Below are 14,285 nucleotides of genomic sequence, written 5' to 3'. Positions count from 1 at the left end.
GTTGACGAGAAGCAGAAACGCATCTAACAGACAAAAAAAGAGGATCTCTGCCATTGATGTCAAATGTCGATGTTTTCTGGTTCAATACTCTGTAAAATAATACTCTTCTCTTTTAAAATACTATTCCGACCGTGAAATCATTCATATTCAAATTACTAATTGCTATTTTAATTAGTTTAATTTTTGGTTTGCGATGGTTGGTGCGTTGTCTCTTGATTCTTTTGTTATTTTCTTTGTTTAAACTGTCCCGCCGCTCCCTGACCTTTTTGTTCTCATGGATCGTTACCGGTTAATTGTAAGTCAGATTATTTTGAGGGCACCCGGAAACAAGTTCTGTGACTTACAAGGGGGCAAAAACATTTTCAACCACTCCGTTTATTATTAGGTCCGGATGCAAATTGCCGACGTGCACCGCTGCAGCTTCTGCAGCTGCACAATTCCTCCTTGGCTTGTTTTGGCGGCAAACGAGGTTGTTAAAATACAGTGTCAACATTTTCCCCCTTATTTGTCCATTCGTCGGTCGTTCAATGGATTTTTCCCCGTTTAATTACATCCGTAAAATCGCCTGTGTATATTTAGTAAGTGCGTCATGGGGGTTGGACTAATTTTAAAGTGTAAAAATAAATTGATTCAAGTTCATTGGGAAATGCCCTGCCTTGACTCTTGGATTTCATTCAATAACATAGTTATATCAAAACCAAAACACCTTTCCAGTAAAGTAAACTAAAAAAGCAATAAAGCAGTTTTTAAAGCCCTTAAATACGAATTTTATAGCAAACAAAGAATAATCATTTTTGAGCTGAATTAGCCAGGGGACGATTTTTTTCTCTTAGGATCAGTGTTCCATTCTAAAATTCATAACTCCTCTCGATTTTATCCAAACTTAATGTTATTAGAACCGTTAGAAAGCCGATTAACTCTTATTTTAGCTAATGTCACAACGTTTGGATTTTATGTTCTAGTAAATGGGATAAATAAAGTTTAAAAAACCCTCAAACGTTGTATTTTATTTCTCTGGCTCTGATTTATCTACTAAGCCCAAGTTTGTGCCATTATGTGCAGTTTATAGGCTCCTAAACCCCAAAGTTTGTTGGAGATCAGTAGAGCTGTTTTAAAGTTGTCACGATTTTTTTTAATTTTCAAAAAAAAGTGAGGCATTTGATGGAAAAATTTTGGAAATAATTTCGATTAAATTAATTTTTTTACTGGAGGACAGAAAACGAATCATTATTGTTTCTTGCTAAGTAAGAAAGAGCCTGAAATACATAATTTGTGACCAAATCGATTGACATAGTGTATAATGCCTTGAAAAACAGGTACTACAAAGGCAGAAAACCGTATTATTATTTTATTTTTATGTAAGGTCTTGGTTGAGAAGAAAAAGGTTAGTCACCAGCGGGATTCGAACCCACGACCTTCGGCTCAATACGCCTCCGCTCTAACCACTTGGGCTATTCTGACTAATACGGTTTGTAATTAATACGGTCAATTGTGACTAATACGTATATGGATTAATTTATGTTAAATACATTAACATTCAAAAGAATAAGAAATAATAATAACCCATTAAATTTTTTTGTTTCGTTGTAAATAAATAAAAATTTAACAAAGTCTGCTTGATTTTTGTTAATTTAAAGTGAGGAAGTTGTTGCAGTGCTGATTATTTTTTTCATATTTCTCGTACAGGACCTTTTAATAAATATATTTTATTTTTAGCAAGACGGCGAAGCTTTATAGAAGTAAGAAAGCACCACCTTTTGTGAATTTTATTGCTGTTGATTCTCTATTATCGGCGAGTCGGGTCGCCAAATAAACTCTGGAAACTCTTCCAACTCCACAAATAATCCATTAGATTTCGTGGTCCGATTGACCAAATCATAACCGTAATTCATAACCAAAATATAATAAAAATAAATTCGCTAGTTTTAGTGGTCAGCTCGACCAATAATAATATATTTCAATTAATTACGGTTTTTAGTTGAGATAAAAAAGTCAATGTCACGAGTGGGATTCGAACCCACGATCTTCGGCTGGATACGCTGCTGCTCGACCACTTGAGCTATCGTGGCCTCGATCCACTCGGACGGTAACTTCCCATCTTAACCCCACCCTTCGAATTTTCCCTCCTTTTTGCCATTTTTCAAATGTCGTGTAATCTGATTCTCGGCGACAAATGAAATGGCCACGGAGAGCTTTTGTGAACGTACTTCATTTTAACTTATCAAATTCTCTAGTTTTCGAGGTCCGCTTGACCAAATATTAATATCTTTCAATTAATTAAGGTTTTTGGTTGAGATAAAATGGCGAAAAGGAGGGAAAATTTAAAAAAAGTGGGGTTGAGACGGGAAGTAAGTGTCCGAGTGGATTGAGGGCACGATAGCTCAGGTGGTAGATCAGCGGCGAACTTAGCCGAAGGTCGTGGGTTCGAATCCCGCTCGTGACACCAACTTTCCCTCTCAACCCCCACCCTGCGAATTTTCCCTCCTTTTTGCCATTTTTCAAATGTCGTGTAATCTGTTTGATTCTCGGCGACAAATGAAATGGCCACGGAGTGCTTTAGTGAAGTATGCTTCATGTTAACTTATTAAATTCACTAGTTTTCCTGGTCCGCTTGACCAATTAATATCTTTCAATTAATTACGGTTTTTAGTTGAGATAAAAAGGTTGAGATAAATAAATAAAATACAATAAAAAATTAGAACGCTTGGACACGTGTCCACAATTTTTTGATCTAATTTTTAAAAAAAGATAGTTCCTACTCACAGTTATTTGACATCCGTTGTTTTTGCTAAGGTTTTCATAGTTTCTAATTCTTTTTTATAGTTAGCAGGTGTTAATGGGAGTTTTAACATACGATCTATGAGCCAAATGAAACCAGCAGCCTTTTGGGACCATGGGCGAGAAGAATCCGTTGGTATCATAGTGTATGTAATTGTGGGTTTTCAATAAATGTCTATTTCAATTAGGTTGTTTATTTTGGACAATTTTAGGTCTAAAAAGTTCAAACAACCATCTTTATTAATTTCCAATTTAAAATGTTTATTTCGGTGTAGAGAATTAATTAATTGAGGAATTCTTTGAGATCCTCTAATGTTCCCGACAATATGCATAAAATATCGTAGCGTTTCCAAAAAAGAATAGATTTAATTAATTTGTTGTTTGATTTGAAAACATTTTTTTTCAATATTTCGGCACAAAGTGGGTTTACTGGAGATCCCGTTGGTAACCCTTTCATTTCATAAAATTTATTATTGAATTTACAATATTTAGATTGCAGGCAAATATTTGAGAGGTTTATTATATCATTTTTTTACAAATTGGTTAATAGGATTCTCAGTAAGTTTTTGTTTTGTGAGTTTTGTACGATAATACAATAAGTTTTGTACCTTACTGTGAGTAGAAACTATCTTTTTAAAAAGATTGGACAAAACACACTCCACCATTCATCATTTCTATTTTTTGACTTGTATGACCAAAAAGTTACGTTAAAATTGTAGATCACGTACATTCTCCTCTTGGGATCAATATCAACGTATCGTATATTGACCGCAATACTTTTTTAAGTTAATTATTATATATTTTTTATGTTTATGTAAATTAGAGGACTATCACCCCGCAGACATCAAGAAGAAAACTAGCAACTTGTTAAAATGTCCAAATAATAATATGATTTTCACTTTGGTTAACAAGCGGCGGAAATAATTTGCTTTTCATTTTTCTTCTTTTTGCTGTTGACCTAGCGTTTTTGATGGAAATCCACTTAAGGAAAAACACCAAGGGTGCAGTTTAATGGAAGGTGGAGAGCCCTTCTCTGTGTAGAAAGGGCGGGTCCAGCTGAAATCGTTCTATTTCAGTTAACAAGAACTGATCGTAAAATACCGCTTGACGAGGTTTACGACCAACAGTGATTACCAGGCCAATAAGTTATTCGTGGAAATAACTTCATCGGAAGTCAAAATATTTTCAGTCTTCGACAAGGAAGGTCGTATAAAGAAAGTGGAGAAATATCGCCTTTTCCTACAAGACACGCTTTGGAACTTATCGATCCGAATTCAACGGAGAACAGAACAAATCTATCTAAAAAAAGTTTTTAATGGATTTCAGATACAAATAATTAAAGATTTGTGTAGAGTGACGCTCTACACGACACGCAAGAATGGCACAATTACACAGAAGACAAACACTTTGAGCCCTGAAGATGATCTCAATAAAGATCGAAACGTTGGCACGATAAAGAAAATGTTTTTCTGAAACCTACATCACACCAGACCGCATCTCACGATTTCTGATTAATAATTAAAGATTGTTCTTCTGCATTCATTTGTAACATCGGGACGTCAACGGAAGAGAAGGCGCTAAAGACTAATCACTGTTGAAAACTCCCAGACTTTTACTGTACCTTCGTAAGTAAAAAGTCCCATAGTGCAGAACGATTAAGTTGAATTAGAGTTTGTTTGATGTCAAATTGATATTAGTTAACACGGCATTTTTAGATTCTTCTAAGAGGCAGAAATAGCCCAGCTACATCAACATTGAACGTAGGAACTTTCCTGCAGGAGATAACTCAGGACAACAAATACGAGTAGGAATGGTTAGGGATGTGTGCGGGAAATGAACTATTTGGGTGTTCTAATCGACCGTAAATTAAATTGGAAATCTCATATTAGACGAATTGCAGAATCTTCAATAAAAATGGTACATGCTCTATCCAAGCGTGCCGGAACGTATTGGCGGCTCTCAGGATCATCTATGACGGGGCTTTTCTTCCAATGATGACCTACGCGTTTCCAATATGGGTGAAGGCTTTGGTATGGTATGGTGGTATGGTAAAAAAGGTTACTAGGAAGCGGGGTTTGTGCTCCCCAGGCACTGCAGCCTTTTGACTTATTGTAGACTCAATCCTTCTCCTTAGAAGTATCAGGTCATTGGTGTCGCTGCTGCAATTTGATTCCCTAAGTTTTTTCCTTCGTTAGGTTAAACCTCCATTGAGCTGTTGCTTCGCATTCGAAGATGATATGGATGGCTGTTTCCTCCTCCTTATTACAAAATCTGCAAATGGGATCATCGTTGTATATACCCATGTTGTGTAAATGTTTTCTCTGATGCCAGTGACCGGATAGTAGTCTAATCACTCCCCTGTTTGTCCAATTGCAGCTTGGATGCTTTTGCAGCTCCAATGCTTTTGCCAGTCTTGGTGAGGGTTGTTTCATCTTAAGTTTACTGCGTCGAGCGCCGCTAGAGTTTATCCACTTCTCCCTTTGTTTTGTTTGGATCCATTCTGCGATCGAGGAGTCTATATTTGTTGTTATGTTTTTGTTATCCCAAGTATAGATTCGGGGCCTATGTATGGTCTTGCAGATCCTCCTTTGGCCAGACTATCTGCTTTCTCATTATCCAAAATTCCCCTGCCCTAGCACCCAACCATCAGATTGTTGTGTTTCCCCAGTTTTTGGAGATTTTAGATGCATTCATTGTCTAATGTTGATGTGATTCTTTTACATGCTAATACTTTAATGGCTGCTTGACTATCAGATCTTTTTTGAGGGAGAGGATTTTTTTGCCAGTGTAACCTCTCTTCAAGATTTTTCAGGACACAAGCATTGATGGCATGTATTTCTGCTTGAACGACCAAAGTGGGTGAAGGCTTTAAGAGTCACGAACAATGTAGACATTAAAACGAGTTCAAAAGATTATTGCCGTAAAAATAATCAAGAGCTATAAAACAATTTAATATGAAGCGACATGCCTAATTGCCTAATTATTCCTATCGATCTTAAGGTCGAGCAACTTAGCAAAAATTATGAAATAATCCACGGAAACATTATAATGGAAAGCATGGAAGATGAATATGACCAGTGCATTTCAGCTTATGTCCTCATTCTGCTGAAACGGTTGAAATTAGAAATATTTCATCTATTGATTCATGGATAGAAGATAAAAATGTAATTAACATGTTTTTTCGTCGTATATACCGACGAAAGCAAATAAGAGAATGGAAACGTGGGATGTTCATTTGTTGTCTATCACAGAAACGAAAAAATTCACTCGGGAAAGTACTGACTAGAAAGATTTTGCTCAAATAACCAAGCGGAAGAACCTGCGATTTCTAAGGCTTCGATGTGGATTAACGCTGGTCAGATGCATACAAGCGGATATCCCAAGGAAATTATTATCCATGCAAACAGCATGGTGGCAATCAGATCAATAAGGAATCCGAAGAACCCATGGACAGTGATGCAAAGATATCGGGGTTCTGACTGAAGCTGGAAAACAATTGGCTTTGCTTTGGGTGGAAGCACATGTCGGAATCCAAGGCAATGAAGAAGCGAACCGACTGGCCAAAGAAGCTGCTGATGACATTACACTACCAAAAGAGTATAATAAATGCCCTTCATCCCTATTTAAAAAAAATGCCTTCTCGAAAAAAACCCTTACAAAATGGGATTTTGCATGGAGAAAGTCAACCAAAGGGGAGGAGACAAGAAATTTTTTTCAAAAAGTAGAAGTCAGGATCAGATTGACAACGGCAAAGCTGACGGAGACTCTCACTGGAAATGGGCCCAACATTGCAAGCTGACGGCAAGATTGATGATGAGCCACTAGCCTGAATTACTGCGTCCATCGTTTGCGTTTTGACACCAATTCGAGAATGTCTTGCCTCACCCTGCTTATTACCCTGCTATTCCACAATTCGACTATGGTTTCTTTCAATGGCACATATTTTAAACTATTTTGTATGGTGTAAAATTTCTTTTTAAGGTATCTCGTCGTATATAAGGTATCGAGTTGATCTCGTCGTTTCTCCTTCACCGATCTTCGTGGTCTGCTATAATCTCGATTTTTGGGTCTGTAGAAAATCCACACAATGTGAAGAAGTGAACGCGTCTGACAGATCAAAACAGCGAGGGCACTGCAATATTGTATAAAACTAAAAAAGCTAATCAATGATTACCTGATTATCCTTCATCAGTTCGATTTGAAAGAAAACGTAAATTATAGTTTCAATGGATCTTTTCGTTGATTATGAAACACATTCAAAACCAAACAAAACATTACACTCCAACAATATCTCAGGTGCCAGAGAATTTTGGGTAATAAACAAGCAGATAAACTGACCAGAAGGGAATCTGCAAGGACAGTTATAGGCCCAGATTGTGAAAGCAAGATCAAATTATAAGATCTTCCATTTTAGAATGGGCCCACAAAAAACAAAAAGAGAAATAGAAAAATTTCAGAAGAGCCAGACGTAGCAACTTAACGATAATGAACTAACTGCTACCCTCGATACTACCAAAACATTAACTTTCATTAAACAGAGTAATCAGAGGAGTGATAGAGTATCGGTTGGCAACTGAAAACAAACCAACCCAATACGGGGTTGGTTCATTCATCCCCGTTCAACGATGACCACATATAGCAGGCTATGCAAAGAGAAAAAAGAAACTGCCACCCATCTTCGAATGCGAAGCAACCTCTCAATGGTGTTATAACCTAAGATGCCTAACTTGATCCGGGAAAATAAGTTGTAGTAACAACAGATATGTACAATAAGCCTCGAGGCTGCATTGCTTGAGAACATCAAACCCTCCACTATTCCTATTGATCCACATCTCTCTACTGGTATGGACTCACTCCAGTTCAAAATCCTTCGAACCACTGACCAAGCGTCCTACTTCGTATCCCAACCTTACTGTCAACACAGACAAATCATATTCGTCCTTGACACCGCAAGAAGTCGATACCCTTGAGTTAAAGACCGTCATCCATCCCCCTATTACACCTTTCATCCTAGGGTTACGACTTGTGGTCACAAGTTTCCTCTAGGTGTCGCCGCGGCTTCAACAATGGTTTCGCTTTCCACGCTGCAGCCAAGAACTCACGAGATCTCAATTCTAATAATGAAGCAAGTCGTCAGCACCAGCTGCAGCAAGAGACGTGGTCACAGCATCATCTCTCGCACTCTAAACAGCTGACGTGGCTGTCCGCTGCCCAAGTCCCTTCACTCGCTACCGACTCCTGCTGCATCCACCATCGGCATCATTCTACAGACTTCGACCATCGGCTCTCAGGGCCAACAAAAACCCAGGCCACTACTTACTTCTCCACTAATCTTATAGTATAAAATTCAAAAGACAACAAAGTTGCTCGTAAGAATGGTATTTGACACCAGCTTCAGGAGAGTACCGCAATGAAACCCCTCACAGGTTTGCTGAAAATGAACCTAAAACGACCAAACAAAGACGATATGCATAATAAGGATTTTTTAGAATTTCCAATTATACCAAAGATAACATCATGACCCTAGCATAACTTCCAGGAGAGTATTGCCATAAAAACATCATGCACAGAGCTGATGATGTGTGCCACTGAGTCCGAAACGAAAAAATAAAGCAAATTCCCCGAGCATCAACATTCGTATCATAGAAGATTAGTGACGACAACTGTTTCTTTATATCTATAATTATTTACCTATCTCGGTCAAGTTTAACCGGAAGTTGTCTTTTTTGATGAAATAGACCAGCTTTCCTGACAAGATTTTCTTGTTCTGGAACTTTCTCAGTTTATTTACTTTTTCTTTTTGTTTTCTTTGCTTCGGACCGTTTCTGTTTGAACGGGCAGGGAGTAAAAACGGAGACGAGGACGCGGGATTGTGGCCCACTCCGAAAATATCCCTCGTGCCACTCGTGGAAACAGGAAAGCGAAATTATTGACCTAGAGCTTAGGCTGTGTTTTTTCCCCTTGGCCCGATGCCTCATTCCGGTTTTTTAAAATTTGATAAATTTACGAGACATTCGGATAATTGCACGAGTGAAGCCGTTGATGAAGACAAACATTGGCTTCTGTTAAAAAAGCGCATAAATCTATTTAAACCCAAAAATAATACTAAAATTTTAAATCTGGGTTCATTTTTGAAATGCCTTCTCACTAAAATTTTCATGATTTAAAGCTTATCCGACATAAACATTCACAACATTTACATACTTGTACAAAAATAAATCAGAATAAGTCTTTTCTAGAATTAAGAACATATATTAAAAAGCTCATCTTGTTAACTTCACCAAAGCTTAAAGCTGACTTTATCTTAAAGCAGTATTTCTTAAGTCATGATTACATTGTTGTTAATTTTTCATGCATTGTTTAAGTGCGTGCGAATGTATCAAAAATCTTTAAGCTTAATTAAGTCGTGTTAATTGTTATTTTTAAAAGAACTTATTTTCTGTGTAAACTAGGCAGCAAAACATCAATTTTCCCTTTAAAACCCTATATAAGATTAACGAGACAAAGTGTAAGTACGATAGTTTTGCTTGGTAAAGAGAACACAACAGCGATTTAGTCTACTTTCCCTCTGACTTACAAAGTACGAGGGTTGATTTCATGTTGTCAGCCAGAGTCGATGTCCCTAGTGTTCAGTTCGGTTTAGCACCATCAAATTTTGACATGTTGAAGCGTCTGGTGCGATGCCTGTGTCAAGACTGGTCTCCCGCGGCCGAGGGAAGCTAAAAGTGATCCCCCACCCGAGCCAAGCGGACGACTTTACTAATTTTATCAATGTTTTGCCACATATTACATAGTTGTAGGCTTTATGATTCTAAATAGGACTCTTATTAAGAAAATAAAACACTGCTACGGTCAAATTTTTATTCCTGTCGTAAAAAAAAACGTACCTGCTCTAATTAATCTCTGTACTGGCAAAACATTTTTAAACTATTTAATTTATTTATAATTCATTTTAAATATTTCTAGAAAATATTATACAAAATAAGGTAAACATGTGAATATTTACAGGTTTTATCAACAATTCTAGGAGCCTGTATTTGCATTTCGTTTAAAAATGTCCTCTTCCACCCAAACTAAAACTCCATTTCCTTCTCGTCTAGATCACCGAAAATTGTCATTTAGTTTTTCAACCCCATGAAATGTTTTAAAATATATCCTTTTAATGAAATCTACTGCTCATTATTTTTTTCACTTCTTATTACCTTAAAATACATAACCCACATTTTAAACGTCTCACTCACCTCATTCTGTTTTTCTTTAGCATAATAGTTGCCCCAACAAACCTACACCCACCCTTGCTAAACACTTTCGCTCTGTTTAGTATTCTTCCATCACTACCTAAAACATTTCAGATTTTATTTAAACAAATATCCCTATTTATTGACTCCCATGCTTTTATATCCCCTTTTTCAATCTATTTTACAAAAATTTCAAATTTGACAGCCTTTTTCAAAATCTAATGTTATTGATTGTTCCAATGCTCTGAAAATCGCTTAATTGGAAACGGACGCATTTTTTTTTCAGTTTTTATTTTACTACTACTGGTTATATCTCTTATCTGACTGACAGAACTCAAAGAAAAAACTTCAAATTCTTACGCATACACCGAATATATCATCTCCTTGGCTCATAAAAAAATAAAGATTATAAAAAAATTTAAAACACATAAGTTCTAAGGGGAACATGGTAGGAACAAGTCCTACTTGGAGAGATTTCACAAGATGACCTCTGCAGATGTACAGCACTACTGCATTCATGGTAGCACTTGGAGCGGTTTTTGGGCAGCAATTTTTGATTGCACAATCTCCAAAAGTTGCATCCTAGTAAAGAACTTCACTAGTTTTCGTGGTCCGCTTGACCAATTAACATCTTTCAATTAATTAAGGTTTTTAGTTGAGATAAAAAAGTCAGTGTCACGAGCGGGATTCGAACCTGTGATCTTTGGCTTGATACGCCGCTCTACCACTTGAGCTATTGTGACCTCAATCCACTCGGAGACTAACTTCTCAAGAAGAAAATTCAAAAGGTGGGGTTGAGATGGGAAGTTAGTGTCTGAATGGATCAAGGTCACGATAGCTCAAGTGGTAGAGCAGTGGTGTATCTAGCTGAAGATCGTGGATTCGAATCCTGCTCTTGACACTGACTTTTTTATCTCAACTAAAATCCTTAATTAATTGAAGGCTAATAAAGAACATCGTTTCAGAAGGAGGAAATTGGCCGACAACACTGAGATGCTAATAGTCCAAATAAATTAAAAATTTATTAATTCTATAAATATTAATTAACATTTCATTCAAACATTCAACTTCCCAAAACAAACACGGCAATAACAATTAATTACAAAAACTTCATTCAATAATCAATTCATCAACAGTGTAAACTTTGATGTAATAACAGCATAATCATAAATATGTGGCATTCTTTTGTCTTCCATAGTTATATTGTTAAATAATTTGTTATAAAAGTAGCTTATATAGATAATTAGCGTATTCTTCTTTCATTAATAACTAAATATCTTACTCTAAATCAGCGCGCACTGTGCACCATGGCTCCCCGAGGACAGCTTCAAGTGCATTGCACTAATTTTGTATAAAAAATATAATTTTTATATTTATTTAAAAAAAAGCCCTGGAGGCCGGCCATCCAATCCAATATGGATGTTAACGAGACAGCTGCAATTGTGCACTTGATATTAATGCCCCCCAAAAATTATTAGTTTTTATATTTTTGCTATTGAGTCACTTTTGAGTTGAAAGAGTTGAATCACTTTTCAAAAGGCACGTTTTTCAATTTCACAAGAAAGTTAGTAATTTTGATTATTTATTAAATAAAATTGCAGACAAAACAAGAGGTTTAGATATATTAGTGTTTTTTTCTGAATTGAAAATGGAAAATGAATTACTGCTATTATCATAAAGACCACACTGAGATCGACCGTTATTTTAAAACTTGGGGCTCAGATGAAAAATTCTGATTTATTAAAGGCGCCAGAAACAGAGAAAGTTTCGGTACCGTTATTCTAGATAATAAATTATAAAATTAAATTAAAAGTACTAACAAAAATTGTAATTATGTAAATGTTAAGTGTAGTAGTGACATTGTAGGAACTGACGGAATAAACTCCTCCATTTCAGGGTTACTGTAGGAGTGTACTATAATAATTAAACTAAGAAAATTTATAATTAGAAATTCTATCTTGTCTCACCCTCAGTATTAGTTTTATTAATACTACTGATTAATAGGAAATTGAAAAAGGAAAGCAAATAAATGAACAAATTGATGATTAATCCCTTCATATATTTTTTAAAATTCATTTTATGTAAATTCAAAAGTAATTTCATAACAAAACCATACAATAAACAAACCTGTTAAATAAGGAACATGCAAATAACCTTGAGGGCAAATTTCCTAATTGAAATCCCGACTACACGATCGGATTTATAATTTTCAGACAAAAAAAAACAAAAAAAAAACAAGGAAATTAATTTGTAATACAAAGTTACATAAAATTCTCAAAAAATGTTACATTTTTTAAAAATACAAATGTAATAATTCTTTATAAGCATCTGAATGTCAGATGTCTTAACATTTTATATAGTACATATATTTATATCATTCCCAATATATACACATACATTTGTATGTACATGCATGTCGTTCATGTAATTGTACACCTTATTACTTATATGTAATACGAAAAAAGAAAAACGAGTGCTGTTCAATTATTTTATGATATTGACAGTCTTAATTTATTTTTCTCCAAAAGTCCTATTTATTTACATTAATCAAATTTAGGAATCACTTATATCGTAACCGATGTTACCGTTCATTTAAAGGAAGCATTGATTTTTCTCTCTTACAATGTACGCACTGAATAAATAACACAACTCTCTTATTTTGTACATTATACAATTTGAGTTAATTACATTAATCCTCCTATGCGAAATAATCACTTTATAAAAATCGTTTAAATAAATTGACACTAACATCAAACAAACTTCAACAACAAATCGCAATAATTATACTATACAATTGGTTTTATTTATTTTTATCTTTTATAAATGATAAAAACAAATCTTTTTTTTTATATATTGTAATTCGAATATTATTAAATAGAAAGTATATTACATTATTTTACAAGAATCAAAGTCAAAGTCATAAGTATACAGCATAAATTATATAATATGCAATGTATATTTTGTTGACAATAAATGTTTTGAAACAATTTTCACTTGATTTTTATAATGCTCCCGTTTGGGACGAATCAATTCTCTTCCAGTGTTTTTTTTTATTATAATAGTTTAGATTAAAAAAAAAAACATTTTTACAGTAATTCAGGACAGAAATCATAGTTCACTGCCTGTAGTTGTATGTACAGAAATACAAATATCACCTGCTTCAAAACTTCATTAAATTTACATATATATTTTTTTAAATTCTACAGATCTATAAGAGGAATTTTTAAGTTATAAAATGAATTATATTTCGAGCTGAGAATGTAAACAATAGGGAAACAAAGACTGTTATTCAATTAAAATTTAATAAAACAGAACTGTAATTCAGTCTTTATTTTGTTTAACTTTTTTGCTCTTTTATTAACAGACAAAAAATATAACGTACATAGTAGTATTTAAAGAAAGAAAAAACAATGCATATTTATATTTGTCAAAGAATGAAGAAATGGAGGTTAAATGCAATTGGATTTAGGATACTAAACAAAATAAACTATAAAATTCTTAAGTGCACTTGAAGAAAATATTTGTAAAAAAACCACAACCATTGATTCAGGTTTTATATAAACAGTATAAGATGTAAACATAAGCCAGAAACTGTGCTTTAGAATATACAAATGCTTAATATATACAGACTGAGGCCTTAGCTAAATAACATTTATAAAATCAATCACAATTTTATACAGTATAACCCTTTAAAACTGAAAAAATTTATAACAATCTAAAGAATTGAGCTACAATTTTTAAATATTAATACAATTTTAATTTACAATGATCAACACGACCTTGTTTCTCATTTTCAAGTATCTAATTAAAATAAATTTAGTGATCCCATAGATTCTCAAAAGCAAAAAAAAAGAAAAAATTGGTTTAAAATCCCAATTTTTGTCTATTTGGGCGTAATAGATTCCTAATGATAAAAATGAGGTACTTTTCTCTCCATGACTTTATAAACTTCCATTTGAATACTCTTCCTTTAAAAATCACCTACTGATTTTCTTATTTAAAATATATGTAGTAAAATTAGAGAGCAGGCTATGTCTGCCGGTGTTCTCGATAGTAAGGGTTGACACCTTTGATTGGCAGTGGATGAGCCTCGGTGTTGTATACCCATTCATCCAAGGAAATCAGGCTGTCGTCACTGAAGAGTAGGTACAGGTACTGTTGGGAAAAAAATTAATTAAATATTAGAAGAAATTTTAAAACACATATATTGGGTTGTAAAATAAGTCTATAGCATTTTTCAATAATTTTATTTTATCTTTCATCGTTCTT

At 34.5% G+C, this 14,285-nt stretch overlaps 2 protein-coding genes across 3 annotated transcripts in view; both read right to left on the bottom strand.

Annotated features, from left to right (window-relative positions):
• LOC106663941 (xaa-Pro aminopeptidase 1-like) overlaps positions 1–9,477 on the bottom strand; it is a 35,193-nt gene extending 25,716 nt beyond the window's left edge. Inside the window, exon 1 of the mRNA XM_014389196.2 lies at positions 9,356–9,477. Within this exon, the coding sequence (XP_014244682.1) occupies positions 9,356–9,377 (22 nt within the window). The 5' untranslated portion in view covers positions 9,378–9,477. The remainder of the gene's footprint in view (positions 1–9,355) is intronic.
• Positions 9,478–12,054: 2,577 nt separating this feature from the next.
• The window catches only part of LOC106663826 (mannosyl-oligosaccharide alpha-1,2-mannosidase IA-like), a 206,641-nt gene continuing 204,410 nt past the window's right edge, over positions 12,055–14,285 (bottom strand). For both annotated transcript variants that reach the window (XM_014388920.2, XM_014388921.2), the window contains one exon: positions 12,055–14,171. In XM_014388920.2, coding sequence (XP_014244406.1) covers positions 14,046–14,171 — 126 coding nt within the window. In that variant the 3' untranslated portion in view covers positions 12,055–14,045. The remainder of the gene's footprint in view (positions 14,172–14,285) is intronic.

The sequence above is a fragment of the Cimex lectularius genome, unplaced genomic scaffold (assembly GCF_000648675.2).
Source record: "Cimex lectularius strain Harlan isolate CLEC.00 unplaced genomic scaffold, Clec_2.1 scaffold136, whole genome shotgun sequence".
Lineage (NCBI taxonomy): Eukaryota > Metazoa > Arthropoda > Insecta > Hemiptera > Cimicidae > Cimex > Cimex lectularius.
The sequence above is the reverse complement of the archived record's forward strand: the minus strand, read 5'-3'. Positions and strand labels throughout refer to the sequence as shown.